Source organism: Corythoichthys intestinalis, chromosome 2 (genome assembly GCF_030265065.1).
Source record: "Corythoichthys intestinalis isolate RoL2023-P3 chromosome 2, ASM3026506v1, whole genome shotgun sequence".
In the NCBI taxonomy this organism is placed as follows: domain Eukaryota; kingdom Metazoa; phylum Chordata; class Actinopteri; order Syngnathiformes; family Syngnathidae; genus Corythoichthys; species Corythoichthys intestinalis.
Window position 1 is genome coordinate 26,190,687 of NC_080396.1, and position 18,711 is coordinate 26,209,397.

An 18,711-nucleotide genomic window follows, 5' to 3' on the forward strand; every position below is an offset into this window, starting at 1 on the left:
GGCAGTGGACATCTATTCCTGGGTATTCCACAAGCAAAAGTAAGAGGATCCGATTCCATAATGTCTTTATTTTAGGCTTTTTTGCATTGTACTTGTTCATATGTTCCAAGGATGGGAACTGTCACCGCGCTCAATAGCCAAGCAATTCAAAATTGCAATTTCATCTAAAATTACAAGAAAATACAAAGAGACGCAACAGACAAGCAAAAATGCCAAGTAAATGTAATAAATTGACAATAATTCTCATTAATTTAATGTGCATCATTGTTGAGTCAAAAGTTTTCAATCCTTTTTTAACTTTTCAGTAAATGCAAGTTCAGCATATGTTCAAGTTCCTCATTACACTAATGTATACTGTAAGTGTGTGTGCGTGCGTGCGTACTGGATGTAAAGACCTGTATTCATCTGTCAGGGTGCTGGATAATCCACTAGTGTGACTGGCTGGCACATGTATGGCTGTTTAGTTCATACAGAAATCCAAGTGCCTTTGGCCAACGCCTATTTGAATTGCAATTTGCATGCTGTTGTACTGTATGGTCCTACTGTTAGGAGTCCAATGAGGATGTTGACAAACTGTGAACAATTTGATTAGTCCTTTTTCCACCGTCACCATCTTCCTTTTTATTTTATAACAAAGTGAAATGCGTCCTCCGCCTTGCACAAGTTAACTGGGTTAATTAGCATGTTCCTCTTCCAGGACACAATGTGGTTAAAAATAAAATCATTATGATGTGAACAGTCTCGTAAAGTATTTATCATGCATTGTACGCGGATTTTGTAAGACAAATGACTATTTAAATAAAGATCCTGTACTCTGAAAAAGCATGTTTTTTTTTAGGTGGCTTTGACCTCTTGTTTGTAAAATGTACATTTGGAAGCCATTATATTACATTTGCCGTGAGGGTTAAATTTTCATTATTTTCCAGCAAGATCTGTCCCTAGCCCACACTGCCAAAGGCAGCAAAAACCGATTGACCTGATTGAGCTTGACTAGCCAGAAAGCTCCCCTGACCTGGAGCCTGGAGGAGATCTATGGGCTATTGTCTAAAGATGTTGATATGAAACCAGAACCAACAATGCAGATGACCTGAAGGCAGCTATCAAAGCAACACCGGTTTCCATTAAACTAACACGAAACCACAGATTGATCCATGCCACGACACATCAAGGAAGAAGTAATTCATGCAAAGGGAGGCCGTTGCAAGCACACAGAGCACTAAAACAGGGTTCACCAAATTTGGACCTCGAGGCCACTTTTCTTGTCGTGTTTTTCATGTCTCCCTCCAACACACCTGAATCAAATGATCAGGATCATTATCAGGCTTCTGGAGAGCTTGCTGATGGACACAATCATTTGATTAAGGTGTGTTAGGGAAGAAATACATGGAAAACACGACAGGATAGGTCCGGATTTGGTGAACCCTGCACTAAAACAAACTGTATGCCCATATTTCCATTTGGTCATGCAAACTGAACTTCAGTTACACAGAAAAGTTCCTCTTTTTTTAGCTGCAGGATTATATGATCTCAGATGATGTGTGCTTTGTGTGTTTGTTTTTTTTTTTTTTTTAATGGAATTTTATTGTCATCATCATCGGTATCATTGACAATCATTGTAATTGCAAAACGTGATTATGATTTGCCCGAAGGAACCGAAGAAGACGACAAAACGAGACGAGACGAGATAAAGCATATGCTTATCAGTTTCCATTCCCCCATACAGCTAAAAACTCACTTTCATGCATGGAACATACATCAAAAACTGTAAAATAACACAGTCAACAATCTGGGTTTGGGAACTAAGCGTCCAGTCAAGCAGCTCGATTAATTTTTGGACAAGGTTATGACTTTGTCATGTCCCTGACATTTTGCATCTGTTTGCTGTGGAACAATTTTGTTGTGGCTATGTGTGTGACATGTTATCACAGCTGGTGTGAGTAGCGACTCAAAATGCTTTTCTTATAAGTCTCTTAAAAGGATACATTGCTGAGGTGTACATGGTGGCAACAATTGGCGCACACAAGGTCACTGTAACAGTTTCATCAGACATGAATGTATGAGAAAATGAAACAACATGCTGTACATATTTTATCCCAAGATTAATGTCTCCACAACGAAAACATGCTTATTATTCGTTTTGTACAGTATCTTTTCCATATACTCAGTAAACTAGACATTTGAATCAGGAGCTCGGTAGACACAGCAGATAATTATGTTTTTACAATTGGGGATTAGGAGTTCAATTTTAATACATTCCAGGAGATTGTCAATCATAATAGCAACACCCCCTCCCCCCTTAGATGCCCGATACTTTGTGTCATGTTATATCCGTGCAATTTAAAGTCAGAGCCTTTGTTGTCTTTGGTAGATAATCCTTAATGTGTTCAAGATTCTTGTAACTCCTGCCGTTGATAAGTTTCAGCCCACCGTCCACATCCACGAGTTGTTATACTGGTCGGCTGTGTAGTATTTACAGTTATCCAGCTATTGTAGTCAGTTGGTCAAAACTCGTAATAGCTTTAATCTTCATATCTTGCGTCTTGACAAGGATCCTGCAATCCGAGACCCAGGTGTTGGCTATTTTCCCAGCTTTCTTGAGTTGACGTGCTTTTCTTGCAATTTCGGCATTTCGGCTAGTCAAGTTGTCATTCAAGAAAATCTTCGACCCTTTCAGGTGGCGGCGCTGGTTAAGCTGGGCAGTCTTGGTCTTGTGGTCTGCCAGCTTCATGAGCACCGTCGCCGGTCCTCTCCCCCCAGATGGGAGCAGAAGGAGCGACGGATGTCCAGCGGTTCCATGTTTATTCCATACTCTTTCAGCTTAGCAATTGCCAGTTGCGCCACTGTGTCCCCTGGGCCAGGCGTCAGTTGTAATCCAGAATTTATGAGCTCATTTGCGCGTCGGCACTGGTTGAGGTCGTCAGCCAAAATTTCCATCTTCTTGATGCGAACATCTCTCTCCTCGACCGCCTGCTTGAGTTTCTTGTTTTCAGCGCGAATTAAATGGAGCTCTCTGACGATTTCTTGATTCTGGTTTTGAATCAAGCCAGTCAAGGAGACCTCCAACTTCTGTATGGAGGATTTTATTTCATCCAAGTCTCCAGGTTTTAAATTCTTTGGAGCCATACTGGGAGTCGAGCTTGCTGGCCCTGAGCGCTTATCGGTTAAGATAAGAGAGTGCTTCAGAGTGCGTCTGTACAAGTTGGAGGCTGAGCAGCATCTCTCCTTTAAGCTCGGGTCCTCTACCAGAGGCCTGGGAGCTTGAGAGTTCTGCGCAGGATCTTAGCTGTCCCTAGGATTGCGCTCTTCTGAGCGGAGACGTCGGACGTTACTGCCCCTAGTGTCCCAATCACTACTGGCACCACTATTGCCTTCACTCCCCACATTGTCTCCAACTCTTCCTTCAACCCTTGATATTTCTCTCTTTTGATATTCTCTCTTTTCATGTTCTCTTTTACTGATGTTGCTGTTGCTCAGGATTGCTACATCTATCACTACTGCTGTCTTCTGATGTTTATCAACCACCACTATGTCAGGCTGATTGGCCATCACCAGTTTGTCTGTCTGGATCTGGAAGTCTCACAGGATCTTGGCTCGGTTGTTCTCGACCACCTTTGGAGGCATTGCCCACCTTGACTCTGGGGTCTCCAGTGCGTACTCGCCACAGATGTTCCTGTTCTCTATGCCTGCTACCTGGTTATGTTGTTCCATGTATTTATTTATTTACTTGTCATCGTCATCAGTATCATTGACATTTACAAGATGTGATATGATTAACCCGAAGAAAAAAAGAACTGAAGAGAAAAAGACAAGAGCTGACAGGAGAAGCATATGCTTATCAAGTCCCGTCCCCTGCAACCAAGGACGCACAATCAATACATGGTAGAGTAGGCATTGTACATTGCGTTATCCAGACGTGAAGGTGGACATGGGCGTTGGTTCGATGTAGGTCGCATTGTTGAAAAAATTCTGTCTAGTGAACTCAGCGACCAGTTGAGCAACTCCAATGCACACAGATGTTACAGTTCAAATCAAGTGGACAGCATGCACATATGATAGCAGTACTACTTGATCTTTGTCCCTGACATTCCTATCATTTATTTATTTGTTGTGGGAACACTATGTTATGTCTGTGTGTGTGACAGTAGTGTTGTGGTATTGAGGTTTATCATGGTAGCGACTCAGAATGCTGTCCTTGTAAGTCCTTTTAAAGGCAGCCAATGACCCTACGCTGGTTAGTCCTGGGTCAATGGCATCCCAGAGGGGAGCGCCAATGTTAGTAACCGAAAATGATTTTAAGGTAGTTCTAACGATAAGTAAACAATCTGCTCCCTCTCAAGTCATAATTGGATTCCCTCATTGGAATCGAATTTGTAAGTTAGACGGGAGACAATTTGAATGTATGCCTTGCCTGCCAGCATCTTACACCCTGCTGTGATGTGCTGGACTGTCTCAGTGGCCTCTTTTCATAGCCTGCATATACATGTACTATATATATATATACCTATATATATATATTTTTTAAATTTGTTAGGGCCTCCGCCCGTCCCTTCTGAGACCTGACCCACCTTGGGCAGGTGCATGTGTTTTTATCTGATTACAGGTTGGGACGTCTGACAGGAGGAGCGGCCACAGGTGCGGGCATTTACAATCAGCCTTCTTTAAAAGCCAGTGGACGCCACCACCTCATCGCCCGATCTACTCGTCTGGTTACCTCCATCACTTGCATCTCGCCATTTTGACTCATCGTTTTAAGATTACTGGTTTTTGACTATTTTTGCTCTTGCCCCAGGACCTGTCTCATGCGCGGCGATTGTCAAATTCCATGCCTGCCTCTTCTCGAGCCCCCTCTTCGTCTCCTGGCTAACTCCTCCTAGCCTAACGTCACCCGCCTTCTGCCTTGGCTCTCACGTCATCATCTACTATCTTGTGTTCACCAATAAAATATCATTCATCGCAACCAACTGACCTGCTTTGGGATCCCCCCCCTTGCTCACGCACCCCTAACATATACATACATATACTGTGTGTGTGTGCGTGTGTGTGTGTGTGTATATATATATACACACACACATACACTGGTATATGCATGCTAATCTTTAATTTTTTTAATTTCTCTTGAATTGAGGCAGAAAATGTGGCAAAAAACTTTAATTCTTCACATTATATATATATGTCATTACTGAGTGTATATTGTATTTATACAAAATAAATGTTATTTCAAAAAAGGATAAAGAACTTTTTTCACTAGGGAAAGATGATTATTGATATGTATATATATATTTTTTTACTAACAAGTGCTACCACAAAAAATAATCAAACAACAATTTTAATCTACAATTCTTTTACTTTTTTATTACATTTTAAGTTTAACATAATGTTCCTCTGAGGCAGCGCCATTTTGCAAGTTTACCCTACCTATTAATTGTTGTTGTTCATCCCCTTTACAGTTCTTTTTTTTTTTTTTTTTTTTTTTTAACTATCATTATATCTGATCCATGTTGGCCATCTCTAGTTCCAGCTCCAGCTCTGGAAGGTACTGGCTGCAGTTGGGATTGCCCCGCACAGTCGGGGCTGCTGGAATGGGTCTGCCGGTGTAAGGGCTTACACACCAGCACTCACCCCTCTGACCATAAAGCGACATCTTGCACTGAAACAATATATATATATATTTTTTTTTTCAGTAGCAATTTTAACAATATTAGGTATACATTCATATATCATATATATATAACTCCACCACCACCATAGGATATGTTATAATTAAATTTCAGGTCAGCAGTACTAAATCACATTTTTGTCTACCTGTAGTAACATGGTAATTTAGATTATGAACTAGTTTGTTCACCTGTTTGAGATTATACTGCCCCCTCCTGTCGCAGTTGGGGATGTGCAGGGCATAAAGGTCCTCCAGAGGACCACGATTATCTCTGAAGGGCATCTTGGAGATCCTTTCCAGCACCTGGTCCAGCTCCTGCTGACATGGTGTCTTAAACACAAAGCAAGGCACAGGGTCAGCAGACTTTGGGTGGTTTGGCCTTTTTTCCCCATCTTTGTTGAAATTTAAACTGTGTGTCTAGGTGTACGTGTGTGAATGTTCAAGTCAACATAAAATATTTTGCATGCAGAAAGTTTAAAACTCCTACAGTTGAGAGCTCACAGGACACATTTATCTTCTGAGCAGCATCATATAGTTACCTGGACTGGGCTCAGCTCAAGAGACCACAATTTCAAGTACAACAACTTCACGGTTGCTTTAAAGAGATTTATTGATAGTGCTGTACTTATAGTACTGTACTTTTTCTAATTTTTTAAAAATCTGCCTGAGTGAAAAAAAAAAAAAAGACTTAATACGCTTAGTTTCAATTTCACAGCACAGCGATTCTGAAAGAACTTGGAAGAGTTGATTCACGTGGCACTGTAGCAACAGATATGTACCGAGAGACTACATTCTAAAATCCACATATGTTGAAACCTTGTTGGCCTTTATCGCTCACCAGCAATGTACTGTATGTTTGTAACAACTCAAGCAACAAGCAGCAACACGCTCTGAAGCAGGCTGAAGCAGGTCAGTTTTTTATTTGTATGTTACAGCAGCACTCATTTCTCCCATGTCAATATGGCCTTTACCACTCACACACTATTTCTTTCCTCATTAATAGACTGTAATTCTGATTTGCCACTGCTTAATTATGTATTACTCACATTCAGATCAGTGTTATAAAGCTTGCTGTGTTGTAAAAACAGAATTTGACATTGTCATCACTAGTTTTACTTTAATTTTTGAATGAGGGAAAGACTGAGAATATATATATTTTTTTTCTCATGAAAAATATTAGTCCTCACTGCCTCTGCTTTTCTGAACGTTTTATTTTTTGTCTTTTCAAGTATATAATTTAATAATATATTATGTATGGTATTTAAAAAATATTTATTGTGCCTGGCTTTCCCTCACCTGTTTTGGTCGCGTAGGTTTTAGTTCTTCCACCTTGTTGCTCTTCATTTTTGTCAAAATATCTTGACGATGTTGTCGCACAGCATTCTCCTTTGGTCCTATCCAGGTGGTGTCCTTATTAGGAATGCGGACATCACTCAGGCCTGACTCGGACAGCAGTTCTATGGCTTCACCTATAGGCGGATTTAGAGTTAGAGATAATCTCTAGATTTCACAAAGGAACAACACTGACCCCCCCAAAAAAAAAAAAGTACGTTTGCCTTCTTCAAGTCACAATCAAAGCTAATGTATCCCACAGTAACCTTTAAAGTACTAGTAGTACTCTGTAACAACTTCCCACAAGATTAGTACAGTGCCTTGCAAAAGTATTCGGCCCCCTTGAACCTTGCAACCTTTCGCCACATTTCAGGCTTCAAACATAAAGATATAAAATTTTAATTTTTTTGTCAAGAATCAACAACAAGTGGGACACAATCGTGAAGTGGAACAAAATTTATTGGATAATTTAAACTTTTTTAACAAATAAAAAACTGAAAAGTGGGGCGTGCAATATTATTCGGCCCCCTTGCGTTAATACTTTGTAGCGCCACCTTTTGCTCCAATTACAGCTGCAAGTCGCTTGGGGTATGTTTCTATCAGTTTTGCACATCGAGAGACTGACATTCTTGCCCATTCTTCCTTGCAAAACAGCTCGAGCTCAGTGAGGTTGGATGGAGAGTGTTTGTGAACAGCAGTCTTCAGCTCTTTCCACAGATTCTCGATTGGATTCAGGTCTGGACTTTGACTTGGCCATTCTAACACCTGGATACGTTTATTTTTGAACCATTCCATTGTAGATTTGGCTTTATGTTTTGGATCATTGTCCTGTTGGAAGATAAATCTCCGTCCCAGTCTCAGGTCTTGTGCAGATACCAACAGGTTTTCTTCCAGAATGTTCCTGTATTTGGCTGCATCCATCTTCCCGCCAATTTTAACCATCTTCCCTGTCCCTGCTGAAGAAAAGCAGGCCCAAACCATGATGCTGCCACCACCACGTTTGACAGTGGGGATGGTGTGTTCAGGGTGATGAGGTGTGTTGCTTTTACGCCAAACATATCGTTTTGCATTGTGGCCAAAAAGTTCAATTTTGGTTTCATCTGACCAGAGCACCTTATTCCACATGTTTGGTGTGTCTCCCAGGTGGCTTGTGGCAAACTTTAAACGAGACTTTTTATGGATATCTTTGAGAAATGGCTTTTTTCTTGCCACTCTTCCATAAAGGCCAGATTTGTGCAGTGTACGACTGATTGTTGTCCTATGGACAGACTCTCCCACCTCTGCTGTAGATCTCTGCAGTTCATCCAGAGTGATCATGGGCCTCTTGGCTGCATCTCTGATCAGTTTTCTCCTTGTTTGAGAAGAAAGTTTGGAAGGACGGCCGGCTCTTGGTAGATTTGCAGTGGTCTGATGCTCCTTCCATTTCAATATGATGGCTTGCACAGTGCTCCTTGAGATGTTTAAAGCTTGGGAAATCTTTTTGTATCCAAATCCGGCTTTAAACTTCTCCACAACAGTATCTCAGACCTGCCTGGTGTGTTCCTTGGTTTTCATAATGCTCTCTGCACTTTAAACAGAACCCTGAGACTATCACAAAGCAGGTGCATTTATACGGACACTTGATTACACACAGGTGGATTCTATTTATCATCATCGGTCATTTAGGACAACATTGGATCATTCAGAGATCCTCGCTGAACTTCTGGAGTGAGTTTGCTGCACTGAAAGTAAAGGGGCCGAATAATATTGCACGACCCACTTTTCAGTTTTATATTTGTTAAAAAAGTTTAAATTATCCAATAAATGTTGTTCCACTTCACGATTGTGTCCCACTTGTTGTTGATTCTTGACAAAAAAATTAAATTTCATATCTTTATGTTTGAAGCCTGAAATGTGGCGAAAGGTTGCAAGATTCAAGGGGGCCGAATACTTTTGCAAGGCTCTGTATGTGAGTTTTTAAACAGACAAATGAGTTCCATTTATGCATTTGTAGAAAAAAAAAAAATAGTGTTTATGAATAAAATCATAATGGGTTAGTGGATGACACACTTTTTGAACGGTCCTCCTAATAACCATTTTTAATTAAAACTGTTTACTGTAATTGGACGGTTATCTAATTTTTACAACTTTCTTGATAAAACCAACATAGGTCTAAAGTCTAGGCAGTCAGACACATGAACACAACATTTGTAAAGGGCAAAGGCCACAATCTTTTGAACTGCATGCCCATGCAACCAAACACTGAGGACCACCCCACCAGAGTTCTCTTTCTCTTTACGGGGAGATAGGCTACAGTGGCCTCAGATAAGCAATTTGAACAGGGAAGCAGGACATGTGTCCAGTCTACTGCTTTAATTAAGCCCCAGACAATGAGTTCCTTACTATATCTGATCCATGACAGATTCCCAGAATAAACAAAGGCCAGAGGTGTCGCGTCAAGATTTGGGTCAGCAGTGTGAAGAGCGGCTCATTCAGTCATGTGCATAGATAGAAATAGTCTTCAGGCTCACTCAATGGCTGATAAAAAGACCAAACCAAATTAATGTATGATCCTAGTATCAAATTCAAAAATGATATTGAGAAGAGTTATAACTTAGAAGAAACAAGAAACTATCATTTTTTATTTTTGAGCAGGACTACTATGTTTCTAAAATCTGCAGGAGACAGTTGTCTTTAACCTTTCATCTCAGAGCACGGTTTGGACACGTTCTGGCACGTTTGCATGAACACACACACGCACACTCTTTCTTTCCCTCCCCCTCCCTCTGTAGTGGACACGTTTATAAAATGCATACATACGGTATATGTATTGATTATACTGTATATCCACATCTATGTAAGCTGACAGGGGCAATAGAAGAGCAAAAATATTGTAATGTTAAAGTAATATCAGCCCCTGTGTTGGCTCTGTACCACAAACGTGACAAAGTTGATCACCACTGTTGTTTTCAATGATAGTGGTTTATGCACCATTGCAAGAACTGGGGAAAGTGTCTTTGAATTGCAGCCATTGCATTTTGAGAGGTAGCCACTCAGAATATTAATAAAATGATTGTTTTTGGCCTCCTAAAATGCAAAGTGTCAATACTGTAAACAATTTTTTTTTTTTTTAAAATAACACTTTGCAGCTGCATTGACACACGTTAGTATAAAGGGCTACAATAACAGCTGGGACCTTGGTTTGGAGAAGATGGAGCAGCGGGTGTGTGTAACTTCTCGGGAGTTTTTGGAGAGGTCCAGTAGTTTTGGGTGAAGAGTTTTGTTGTGTGTGTGTGGGGAGGATTATCGCTAGGCTATTTCAGTCTGGAAGGCTTCGACTGGACAGGAATGTCTCTGGTTAGCTAACCATATTATTTCAGATGGCACCGCTGTTTCTCTCTCATTTCCAGAAGCACCTGTTACCTCCTCCACACAGATAAATGTGGGGATTTTGGGCTTTGTTATATCTTGTATGACACATACTGCCATTTAATGAGCACAGTAAAATGCTGCATTTAGTTATATGGATATTTCCATGCATTTTCAACACTGCTTATCCTGGAGCCTATCCCAGCTGATCTTAGGTAAAAGGCGGACCACACCCTTAACAGTTGTAGGGCACACAGAGACAGAAGACCTTTCACACTTGCAGTCTCACCATCACTGAGTGGAAATTGATCACATGCCACCTGTGCCGAATCCAAGTGATATATTGGATAAAAATATTTGCCTGTCTCATTTTATTCTAACTTCTGTTTCAGAGACATTTCATTATTCGCAGACATCCATCCCTTTTCCACAGCACTGCTCCACAACTATCTGAGCTGACTGGTACACTCTGGAATGGTCACCGGCCACATGATACAAACAATTGTGGGCACACCCATCGCAGCTAAACTCCTGTGGCCTTGTTTAAAAAAATGGGGGGGGGGGGGAGAAAAGAAAAGAAAAAAAGAGCTTCAAACCAGTCGTATTTAGTGTTAAGTTAATAATGTCATACATTGCTTTTCTGGGCTAACAATGTAACAGGCCAGTGCGAGGCTGTAAGGGTGTGCCCTGTGTGTGTGTTGCAAATTATTTGACACCTTGTAATTCAAACTTTTTTCTTGATGACAAGAATTTGCAAATCCTTGTACGTATTCTGTTTTATTTACATGTCATGACTTCATTGGATTTGGGATTTTGTACCTTATAAACCTTTAGTAGCAGTCATGTACTGTATTCAACAAGGAGATCCCATGCTAACTTCCTTGTATAGCCACCAGAAGTGACAGATTGGAAACCTTTAGAAGTAACACTGACGCTGGTTTCTGTATGAGGTGGCATAAACCGATTTATGATAACGGCTGATATAAAAAAAAAAAAAAAAAAAAAACAAATTATCTCCTGGCTTACTAGCTCCAAAATAAACGTGTCATTCTGGTGCAGCGTTTAAAACTACAACTCAGCCGGCTTCACTGAGGGCTTCAGATTCAGCCAAATAATGAGGTTGTTTACTTTTCCTCTTCACTGTGACCCATCCTTGTACAAACACAAAGCACATGAGCCTCACAGGAGTCCTCCTGCACACACAGTCGGCCCATTTTCTAGGTAGACCACAGTGTATGCATACTGCAGGTCAAAGCCTGAAGTCCAGCTTTTACAAACAATGCAACATTCCTCCCGCTGTCTCCCAACTTTCTCCACTCCCTCAAGGAATCGTCAACATCGACATTGGGATTTTTTTTCAAAGGCTATCTGAGGAGTGAGGCCTGTGAGAATTATGGCCACCTTAGCTTGCCGCTTTAGAGGCAGATTTCTCTGGAGGAGTTAAAAGAATGGAGTTCATGGGAGTAGGGACTTGTTCATTTTGTTTTCTTCACCCCCATGTGCACTTCTCACCGAGGTCTGTGCAACAAAGACAGTACATGACCAATGTTTAAAATTTAAATCTATACACGTTACTATTAAAGATTTTGATATGCAATAAAATGCTCTCAAATGATATTCAAAATATTTGAAATAAAAGTAAAGGTAGTTCAATTTAAACAATGAATAAATTGCTTATCATTGTTGATTATTGCTCGATTTGGGGGCACAGCTCTGATATATCATTCTGGGATTCTAGTCATATGTTACAAACTGACTGAATGGTGACAGGACCGAAAAAGGACGGACTGACCGCTGGTCTGCTCCCGGGGCTCTTGGCTGGTGGTGTCGGAGTCAACCGTGTGCCGGCACAGGCCCTGGCCCAGCATCAGTTGTTCCAGCGGAAGGTCCGAATCGGGCGTCGGGTAGCATCGCAAGCCAGCGGCACACCTCGGGGTATACACGCCGCACGTCTCGCCCTCCTGCCGGGCACACACTGGGCAGCACCCGCAACCCGGCTCGCGGACGATCTCCGCGCAAGGCTCGCTGAGCAGCGGGCAGAGAGCTTGGTGCTCCGCGGTGCAAGCCGGGCAACGGAAGACCATCTCGGCCAGCGTGAGCGAGGCACCGGCGAGGGACGCGGTGATGACAAGCAGGCTGTGGAGCTTGAGCATTGTTAATGCCTTGGGGTTTGTGTCTTTGTCGTGGGCCGGAGGAATGCATTTCCAAGTTTAAAAAAAAAAAAGGGGGGGAAAGAGGGAGGGGGGCTGAGCTGCGCTCACGCGAACAGGTGAAGAAGTGGCAATGGTGGTCTGCTGGGTCCTACAATGCTCACATTTGCTCTCGGATTTCATCATTGAGGATGAGATTCTCATACTTTTTTTTCAGGGGAAGACCACTAATAATTGCAACGCCAAAAACTTCATGTACAGTGAATCACGAAAGTGAGTACACCCCTCGCATTTTTGCAGATATTTAAGTATATCTTTTCATGGGACAACATTGACAAAATGACACTTTGACAAAATGAAAAGTAGTCTGTGTGCAGCTTATATAATAGTTAATTTATTTTCCCCTCAAAATAACTCAAAATATAGCCATTAATATCCAAACCCCTGGCAACAAAAGTGAGTACACCCCTTAGTGAAAGTTGTCAATATTAAGATACAACACGTCAAATGCCAATATTTTGTGTGGCCACCGCCATCAGAACTGCCTTTACTCTCCTGGGTATGGAGTTGACCAGAGCTTCACAGGTTGCCACTGGAATGCGCTTCCACTCCTCCTTGACGACGTTGCGGAGCTGCCGGATATTTGAGACTTTGCGCACCTCCACCTTCCGCTTGAGGATCCCCCCCAAAGATGTTCTAATGGGTTCAAGTCTGGAGACATGCTTTGCCAGTCCATCACCTTTACCCTCAGTCTCTTCAGTAAAACAGTGGTCATCTTGGAGGTGTGTTTGGGGTTATTGTGAAGCTGGAACACTGCCCTGCGACCTAGTTTCTGGAGGTAGGGGATCATGCTATGCTGCAGTATTTCACAGTACATGTTGGAGTTTATGTTTCCCTTAATGCAGGGGTGTCCAAACTTTTTGCAAAGGGGGCCAGATTTGGTGTGGTAAAAATGCGGGGGGGGTGACCTTGGTTGACGTCCTTTACGTAGAACAATATATTTAAGCACATATTAGCAAGCCATTCTGTGTGTCACATTTGCTTTATTATTTTTTTAAATTAATAATATCAACAATCTCGCAACTAGCCTTTGTGGCGTTCTCTTTCGATTCTCAGGTTGTTGTGAAATACTGCTCTAATAGTTGCTCTAATTTCTCGCTACGTATCTTCCCTGTAATCTTGTCGTACATGTCAGCGTGTCTTGTTTGGTAATATCGCCTCACATTGAACTCTTTAAAAACAGCGACTGTCTCAGCAAATAAGGCAGACACAGTTTTTGCGTATTTTAGTGAAGAAATAGTCCACTTTCCACCAATCCCTGAAGCGTCAGCTGTCGCAGTCAACTTTCTTTTTTGTGTTAGTTGTCACCATTTTAGAAAATTGGGAGTTAAGGTCACATGGGGTAATGTTGCTTAGAGTGCTGCTGCCTTTTAGTGGGTAAATGAGGAGCAGCATTTAGTGTGTGAGCTACTTCATACGATGGTAGCAGTACTGCTGACCAATTTATTAAGTCTGTGTGCGGGCCAGACGTTATTGATTTTATGACAGAGGCTGGGGGCTGGATGAAGTTTGACCAGGGGCCGCATTTGGCCCCCGGGCTGGACTTTGGACATGTCTGCCTTAATGGAATGTAACCCTCCAACACCTGCAGCACTCATGCAGCCCCAGACCATGATATTCCCACCACCATGCTTGACTGTAGGCATGACACGTTTATCTTTGTACTCCTCACCTGGTCGCCACCACACATGCTTGAGACCATCGGAACCAAACAAATCAATATTTGTCTCATCAGACCATAGAACACGGTTCCAATAATCCATGTGCTTTGTTGACATGTCTTTTGCAAACTGTTTGCGGGCTTTCTTGTGTACCGTCTTCTGCAGAGACTTCCTCCTGGGGTGACAGCCATGCACACCAATTTGATTTCGAGTGCGGCGTTTGCTCTGAGCGCTAACAGGCTGACCCCCCCACCTCTTCAATCTCTGCAGCAATGCTGACAGCACTCCTGCAACGATCTTTCAAAGAAAGCATTTGGATGTGACGCTCAGCACGTGCGCTCAGCTTCTTTGGACGACCAACCCGAGGCCTGCTCTGAGTGAACCCTGCTCTTTTAAAACGCTGGATGAACTTAGCCACTGTGCTGCAGCTCAGTTTCAGGGTGTTGGCAATATTCTTGTAGCCTTGGCCATCTTTATGTAGCGCAACACTACGTATTTTAAGATCCTCAGAGAGTCATTTGCCATATGGTGCCATGTTGGAAGTTTCAGTAACCAGTATGAGAAAGTGTGAGAGCTGCACTACAAATTTGAACACACCTGCTCCCTATGCACACCTGGACCTGGTAACACTAAAAGTCACATGACATTGTGGAGGGACAATGACAAGCAGTACTCAATTTGGACATTCAGGGATGTAGTTTCTAAGGGGTGTACGCACTTTTGTTGCCAGGGGTTTAGATGTTAATGGCTATATTTTGAGTTATTTTGAGGGGAAAATAAATTAACTGTATCATATAAGCTGCACACAGACTACTTTTCATTGCGTCAAAGTGTCATTTTGTCAGTGTTGTCCCATGAAAAGATATACAGTACCTAAATATCTGCAGAAATGCGAGGGGTGTACTCACTTTTGTGATACGCTGTATATATTATGCCACTTACTGTATTTAGGAAAAATACACTTACATTCACCAAAACTGTTTCTCCAACTTTTTATAGGCCAATGAGGCCACCATCTGAAATTACTTAGCTTTCCGAGTGACGTTTCTTACTGTACTCAAAAATCAAATACAGTTCATCTGTATTTAAAAAATGCACTGTACTTTATTTGAAAAGTAGAAATGCACCCTACTATATATTTTTTTAAAATAATAATCATCATCATAATAAACATAATACCATTTCATGATAATTATTAACATACAGCCTTTAATTGCCCAAAAGCAAAGGTAGGATGAGGGAATAATTTCTGCTGTCTTTAACCTGAGCCTCACTTGTAGAGCCCTGGGGGCTGGTTACAGTTTAACTATACTGCCTTTGGATAGTGGTACGTGAAAGTTACATTACAGCTACTTGAAAATGAATTGATGTTCAAATATGAAATGATAGAATGGGCTTTTACTGTCTCCTAAAATCAACTGCACTCTAAGGTCACTTAAAAATAGACACACCCTTAAATCCTTCATCTGTTTTTGAAAATTTGTGATAGTTAAATCCATGTGTTTATAAGTGCATGTAGCAATGAAGGGAACGCATGTTCCCTCACAGAAAATTGCAATTTCGCATTGAAGGGCAACAGGGCAGTAAGAGCCTGGTGGAGACAACAACAGGACACCTGTTTGGTTGTATTCAGCACAAGTGTTCCTTATTCCAAAATGCATAATTAAAAAAAAAAAAACAAATGGGATAGGGAATCATTGGACGCAAGGAGGGAGCCCAAAAGCTCACCAAAATAAGGAGGACTTTCATCTTAAAAGAACCATTTGCTCAAAGTTCAAAAGGTCGAATCAGGGATATGTGTACCTTCCCTAAAATAGTTCACTTGCAGTCCTGACACAAACATCCACAGCCACAATTAACTTGTTGAACTATAGGGCTCTACAATTTAATTTCCTTCAAGGGTTTTTAAATGCACATATGCATGGTCTCATGAGCGGAGGCTGTGAATTCACCTGACTCAAGTCCAAGGGTCACTTGTGCGTCTTAGTTCTTAATCGAGCTGTGCATGTAATGTCAATCTCCAATAAGGCAAAGAGTTTAAATAAAATAGTGTATTGTACAGTACATAACAGAACCAACAATGGAGTGAGAGGCTATGAGTTCATAGGCCATTAACTTTAGGTGCACGTTTATGATGAAATAAAATTCAATAAAAAAAAGCTGCTGTCAAACAAGGACAACATTACTTTAGGGTAGAACTAAACCCTTAAGACAAGTTTTGATGTGTTACTAATATTTTTACTTACTTGAACTCCTTCACTTGAGGCATTATCTTATTCTCTTCCCGTGAAGGAGTTCAAGTATCTTGGGGTCTTGTTCACGAGTGAGGGAACAATGGAGCGTGAGATTGGATGGAGAATCGGGGCAGCAGGAGCGGTATTGCAGTCACTTTATCCCCACTTTTGTGACAAAGAGGGAGCTGAGCCTATTGAGGTATAGCTCTCCATCTACCATTCGATCTTTTTTCCTACCTTTACTCATGGCCATGAGCGATGGGTCATGACTGAAAAAAAAACAAGATCGCAGGTACAAGCGGACAAAATGGTTTTTTTCAGGCAGATAGTTGGCGTCTCCCTCAGAGACAGGGTGAGAAACGCTGCTGCTTCGCGTAGATAGAAGTCAGTTGAGGTGGTTCGGGCATCTGGTGCGGATGCCACCAGGGCACCTCCCTAGGGAGGTGTTCCTGACATGTCCAGCTGGGACGGGACCTTGGAGCAGGCCGAGGACCAGGTGGATGGATTATAGGTCGACACTTGCTTGGGAGTGCCTCGGGATCCCCCAGTCAGAGCTGGTCAATGTGGCTAGGGAAAGGGAAGCGTGGGGCCCCTGCTGAAACTGCTGCCCCCACAACCCGACTTTGGATAAGCGCTTGGATGGCTGGCTGGCTGGCTGGCTGGCTGGCTGGCCTGATGGATGGATGGATGGATGGATGGACGGACAGATTAATATTTTTGTCGCCGTGCTTGAAACTCTATTATTATCTATTTAATTACAAACACAATAGTTGACCTATTGTAACTATTCAATTAAATTTGATTTATATTGCCCATTACAAAAGCCAGTCACAGTAGCCTATGACTTAAACATGAGCATTTTACAAACGATGTATTTTACATTAATTTATCCAAACAATTCATTTTTAAATCGGTACAGGAGAAACGTTTGCTTTACTTCAAGCTTCGGCGGTTCTCGCCTCTAGTGCGACACTCTGTGCTCACAGGTTGTAATGTAATGTCATCCTAGACTTGACGATGCCTGCATATCGAGTACTGCTGCATCTTACAATCATACCTGTTAAGTTTCACGATTTGGTCGGGAGACTCCCGATTTTGACCCCAATGCTCACGCCTCACGATTAGAAAGCCAAATCTCCCGATTTTCCAAAAATGTCAATTTTTTTTTTTTTTTAAACTTTTTTGTTTGTCACCGTTTTGTAACGATACCATTCGGCCCGATTCGGAAAATGACCAACAACGAATAGCCTGGCCGTCTCCGACTTCCCTGCCCTCCCTCCCCTTCAGAGCTGGAAAAGCCCAAGATGCTGGCACTAATAAACCGGCTTTTAGACTGGTTCAAGTCTTTATTTTGGAAGGAAGAGATGGAGCTGACCCTGGTCGGCCTCCAGTATTCGGGAAAAACGACGTTCGTCAACGTAATTGCCGTAAGTCTTACCTGCCAGCGATAGCTAACTAGCCTAATGCTAATAGCATTAGAGCTAATGATGGGAGAACGATGAGGAAGAAGTCGCTGCTTTACTCTGTGTTTTCGTGGATCAAACATCATGGAATATTAAACCACTGCGGTCCTACCCCCACAATATATGAATTTAAGTGAGAAAGCATATCGTTACTTACTTGAAGTTTAATCATTTAGATTCGCTATTATGCTAAAGCTAAAGTGTATACTATACACTTTATTACATTATATCATTATTACTGTGCTGAAACAAAGAATATAAAGTTTCAATTCTAGGTTACAATTCAATTAAAAAACTGCCATGACAAAGATACTTTTAAAAACAAATATGATGAATTTTCTAAATGATGTAATTAATGTTTTTAATCTTGCTGATTTAGTCTGACGAAACCCTAATTGGAGTGATGGTTGATGAGATGAAGAGGCTGCTGAGGAAGCTGATGTCCAAATTTGTGCAAATGGATGTGATCAGGAAAGCTGAGGATATCCTAGATGTTGATTACAGGAACAAGGAGAACTGGCATGACACAGGCAACATAGCAGTATCACATGATACCAGACAATACATGGAGCAAGTTGAAGACTATCTCTGATGCCATCAAAAAGAGGTTCTTTGACAGTGTAGTTAATTTTTACACAAGTGTTGTGACCAAAATGAACTTGAAAAAAAATGGTTGCATTTTGTCTTAGCGATTGTCGCGCGCGCGCGTCATCGGGGTTGGCAAACAGAAATCTCCCTATTTGCAATTTCTACAACTTAACAGGTATGTACAATGTTTTTTTGTTTTGTTTTTTTATTTATTTATTT

The 18,711-nt window shown here is 41.6% G+C and overlaps 2 protein-coding genes across 2 annotated transcripts; one reads left to right on the forward strand and one right to left on the reverse strand.

Moving 5' to 3' along the window:
• Nucleotides 1-59: 59 nt before the first annotated feature.
• On the reverse strand, nt 60-12,525 carry igfbp2a (insulin-like growth factor binding protein 2a). Its single transcript, XM_057829676.1, has 4 exons — nt 12,129-12,525; nt 6,953-7,125; nt 5,846-5,986; nt 60-5,647 (listed from the first exon to the last, which is right to left on the reverse strand). Exons 1-4 carry the CDS (start codon nt 12,487-12,489, stop codon nt 5,483-5,485), a joined length of 840 nt encoding a protein of 279 aa, XP_057685659.1. The 5' UTR covers nt 12,490-12,525; the 3' UTR covers nt 60-5,482.
• A 4,974-nt stretch (nt 12,526-17,499) lies between these two features.
• On the forward strand, nt 17,500-18,666 carry LOC130912092 (ADP-ribosylation factor-like protein 8). The gene is made up of 2 exons (XM_057829896.1): nt 17,500-17,868; nt 18,284-18,666. The coding sequence occupies exons 1-2, from the start codon at nt 17,746-17,748 to the stop codon at nt 18,494-18,496; spliced, it is 336 nt and encodes a 111-aa protein (XP_057685879.1). The 5' UTR covers nt 17,500-17,745; the 3' UTR covers nt 18,497-18,666.
• Nucleotides 18,667-18,711: the final 45 nt, after the last annotated feature.

What these genes read in the sequence shown, in the direction of transcription:
- igfbp2a (XM_057829676.1), bottom strand. Translation starts at nt 12,489, where the DNA reads ATGCTCAAGCTCCACAGCCTGCTTGTCATCACCGCGTCCCTCGCCGGT. An exon ending in AACCTACGCGACCAAAACAG is followed by an intron (nt 5,987 to 6,952) that starts GTGAGGGAAAGC and finishes TTTGTGTTTAAG; the next exon opens with ACACCATGTCAGCAGGAGCT. An exon ending in GGCAGTATAATCTCAAACAG is followed by an intron (nt 5,648 to 5,845) that starts GTGAACAAACTA and finishes ATATTGTTTCAG; the next exon opens with TGCAAGATGTCGCTTTATGG.
- LOC130912092 (XM_057829896.1), top strand. Translation starts at nt 17,746, where the DNA reads ATGCTGGCACTAATAAACCGGCTTTTAGACTGGTTCAAGTCTTTATTT. An exon ending in CGTTCGTCAACGTAATTGCC is followed by an intron (nt 17,869 to 18,283) that starts GTAAGTCTTACC and finishes TTGCTGATTTAG; the next exon opens with TCTGACGAAACCCTAATTGG.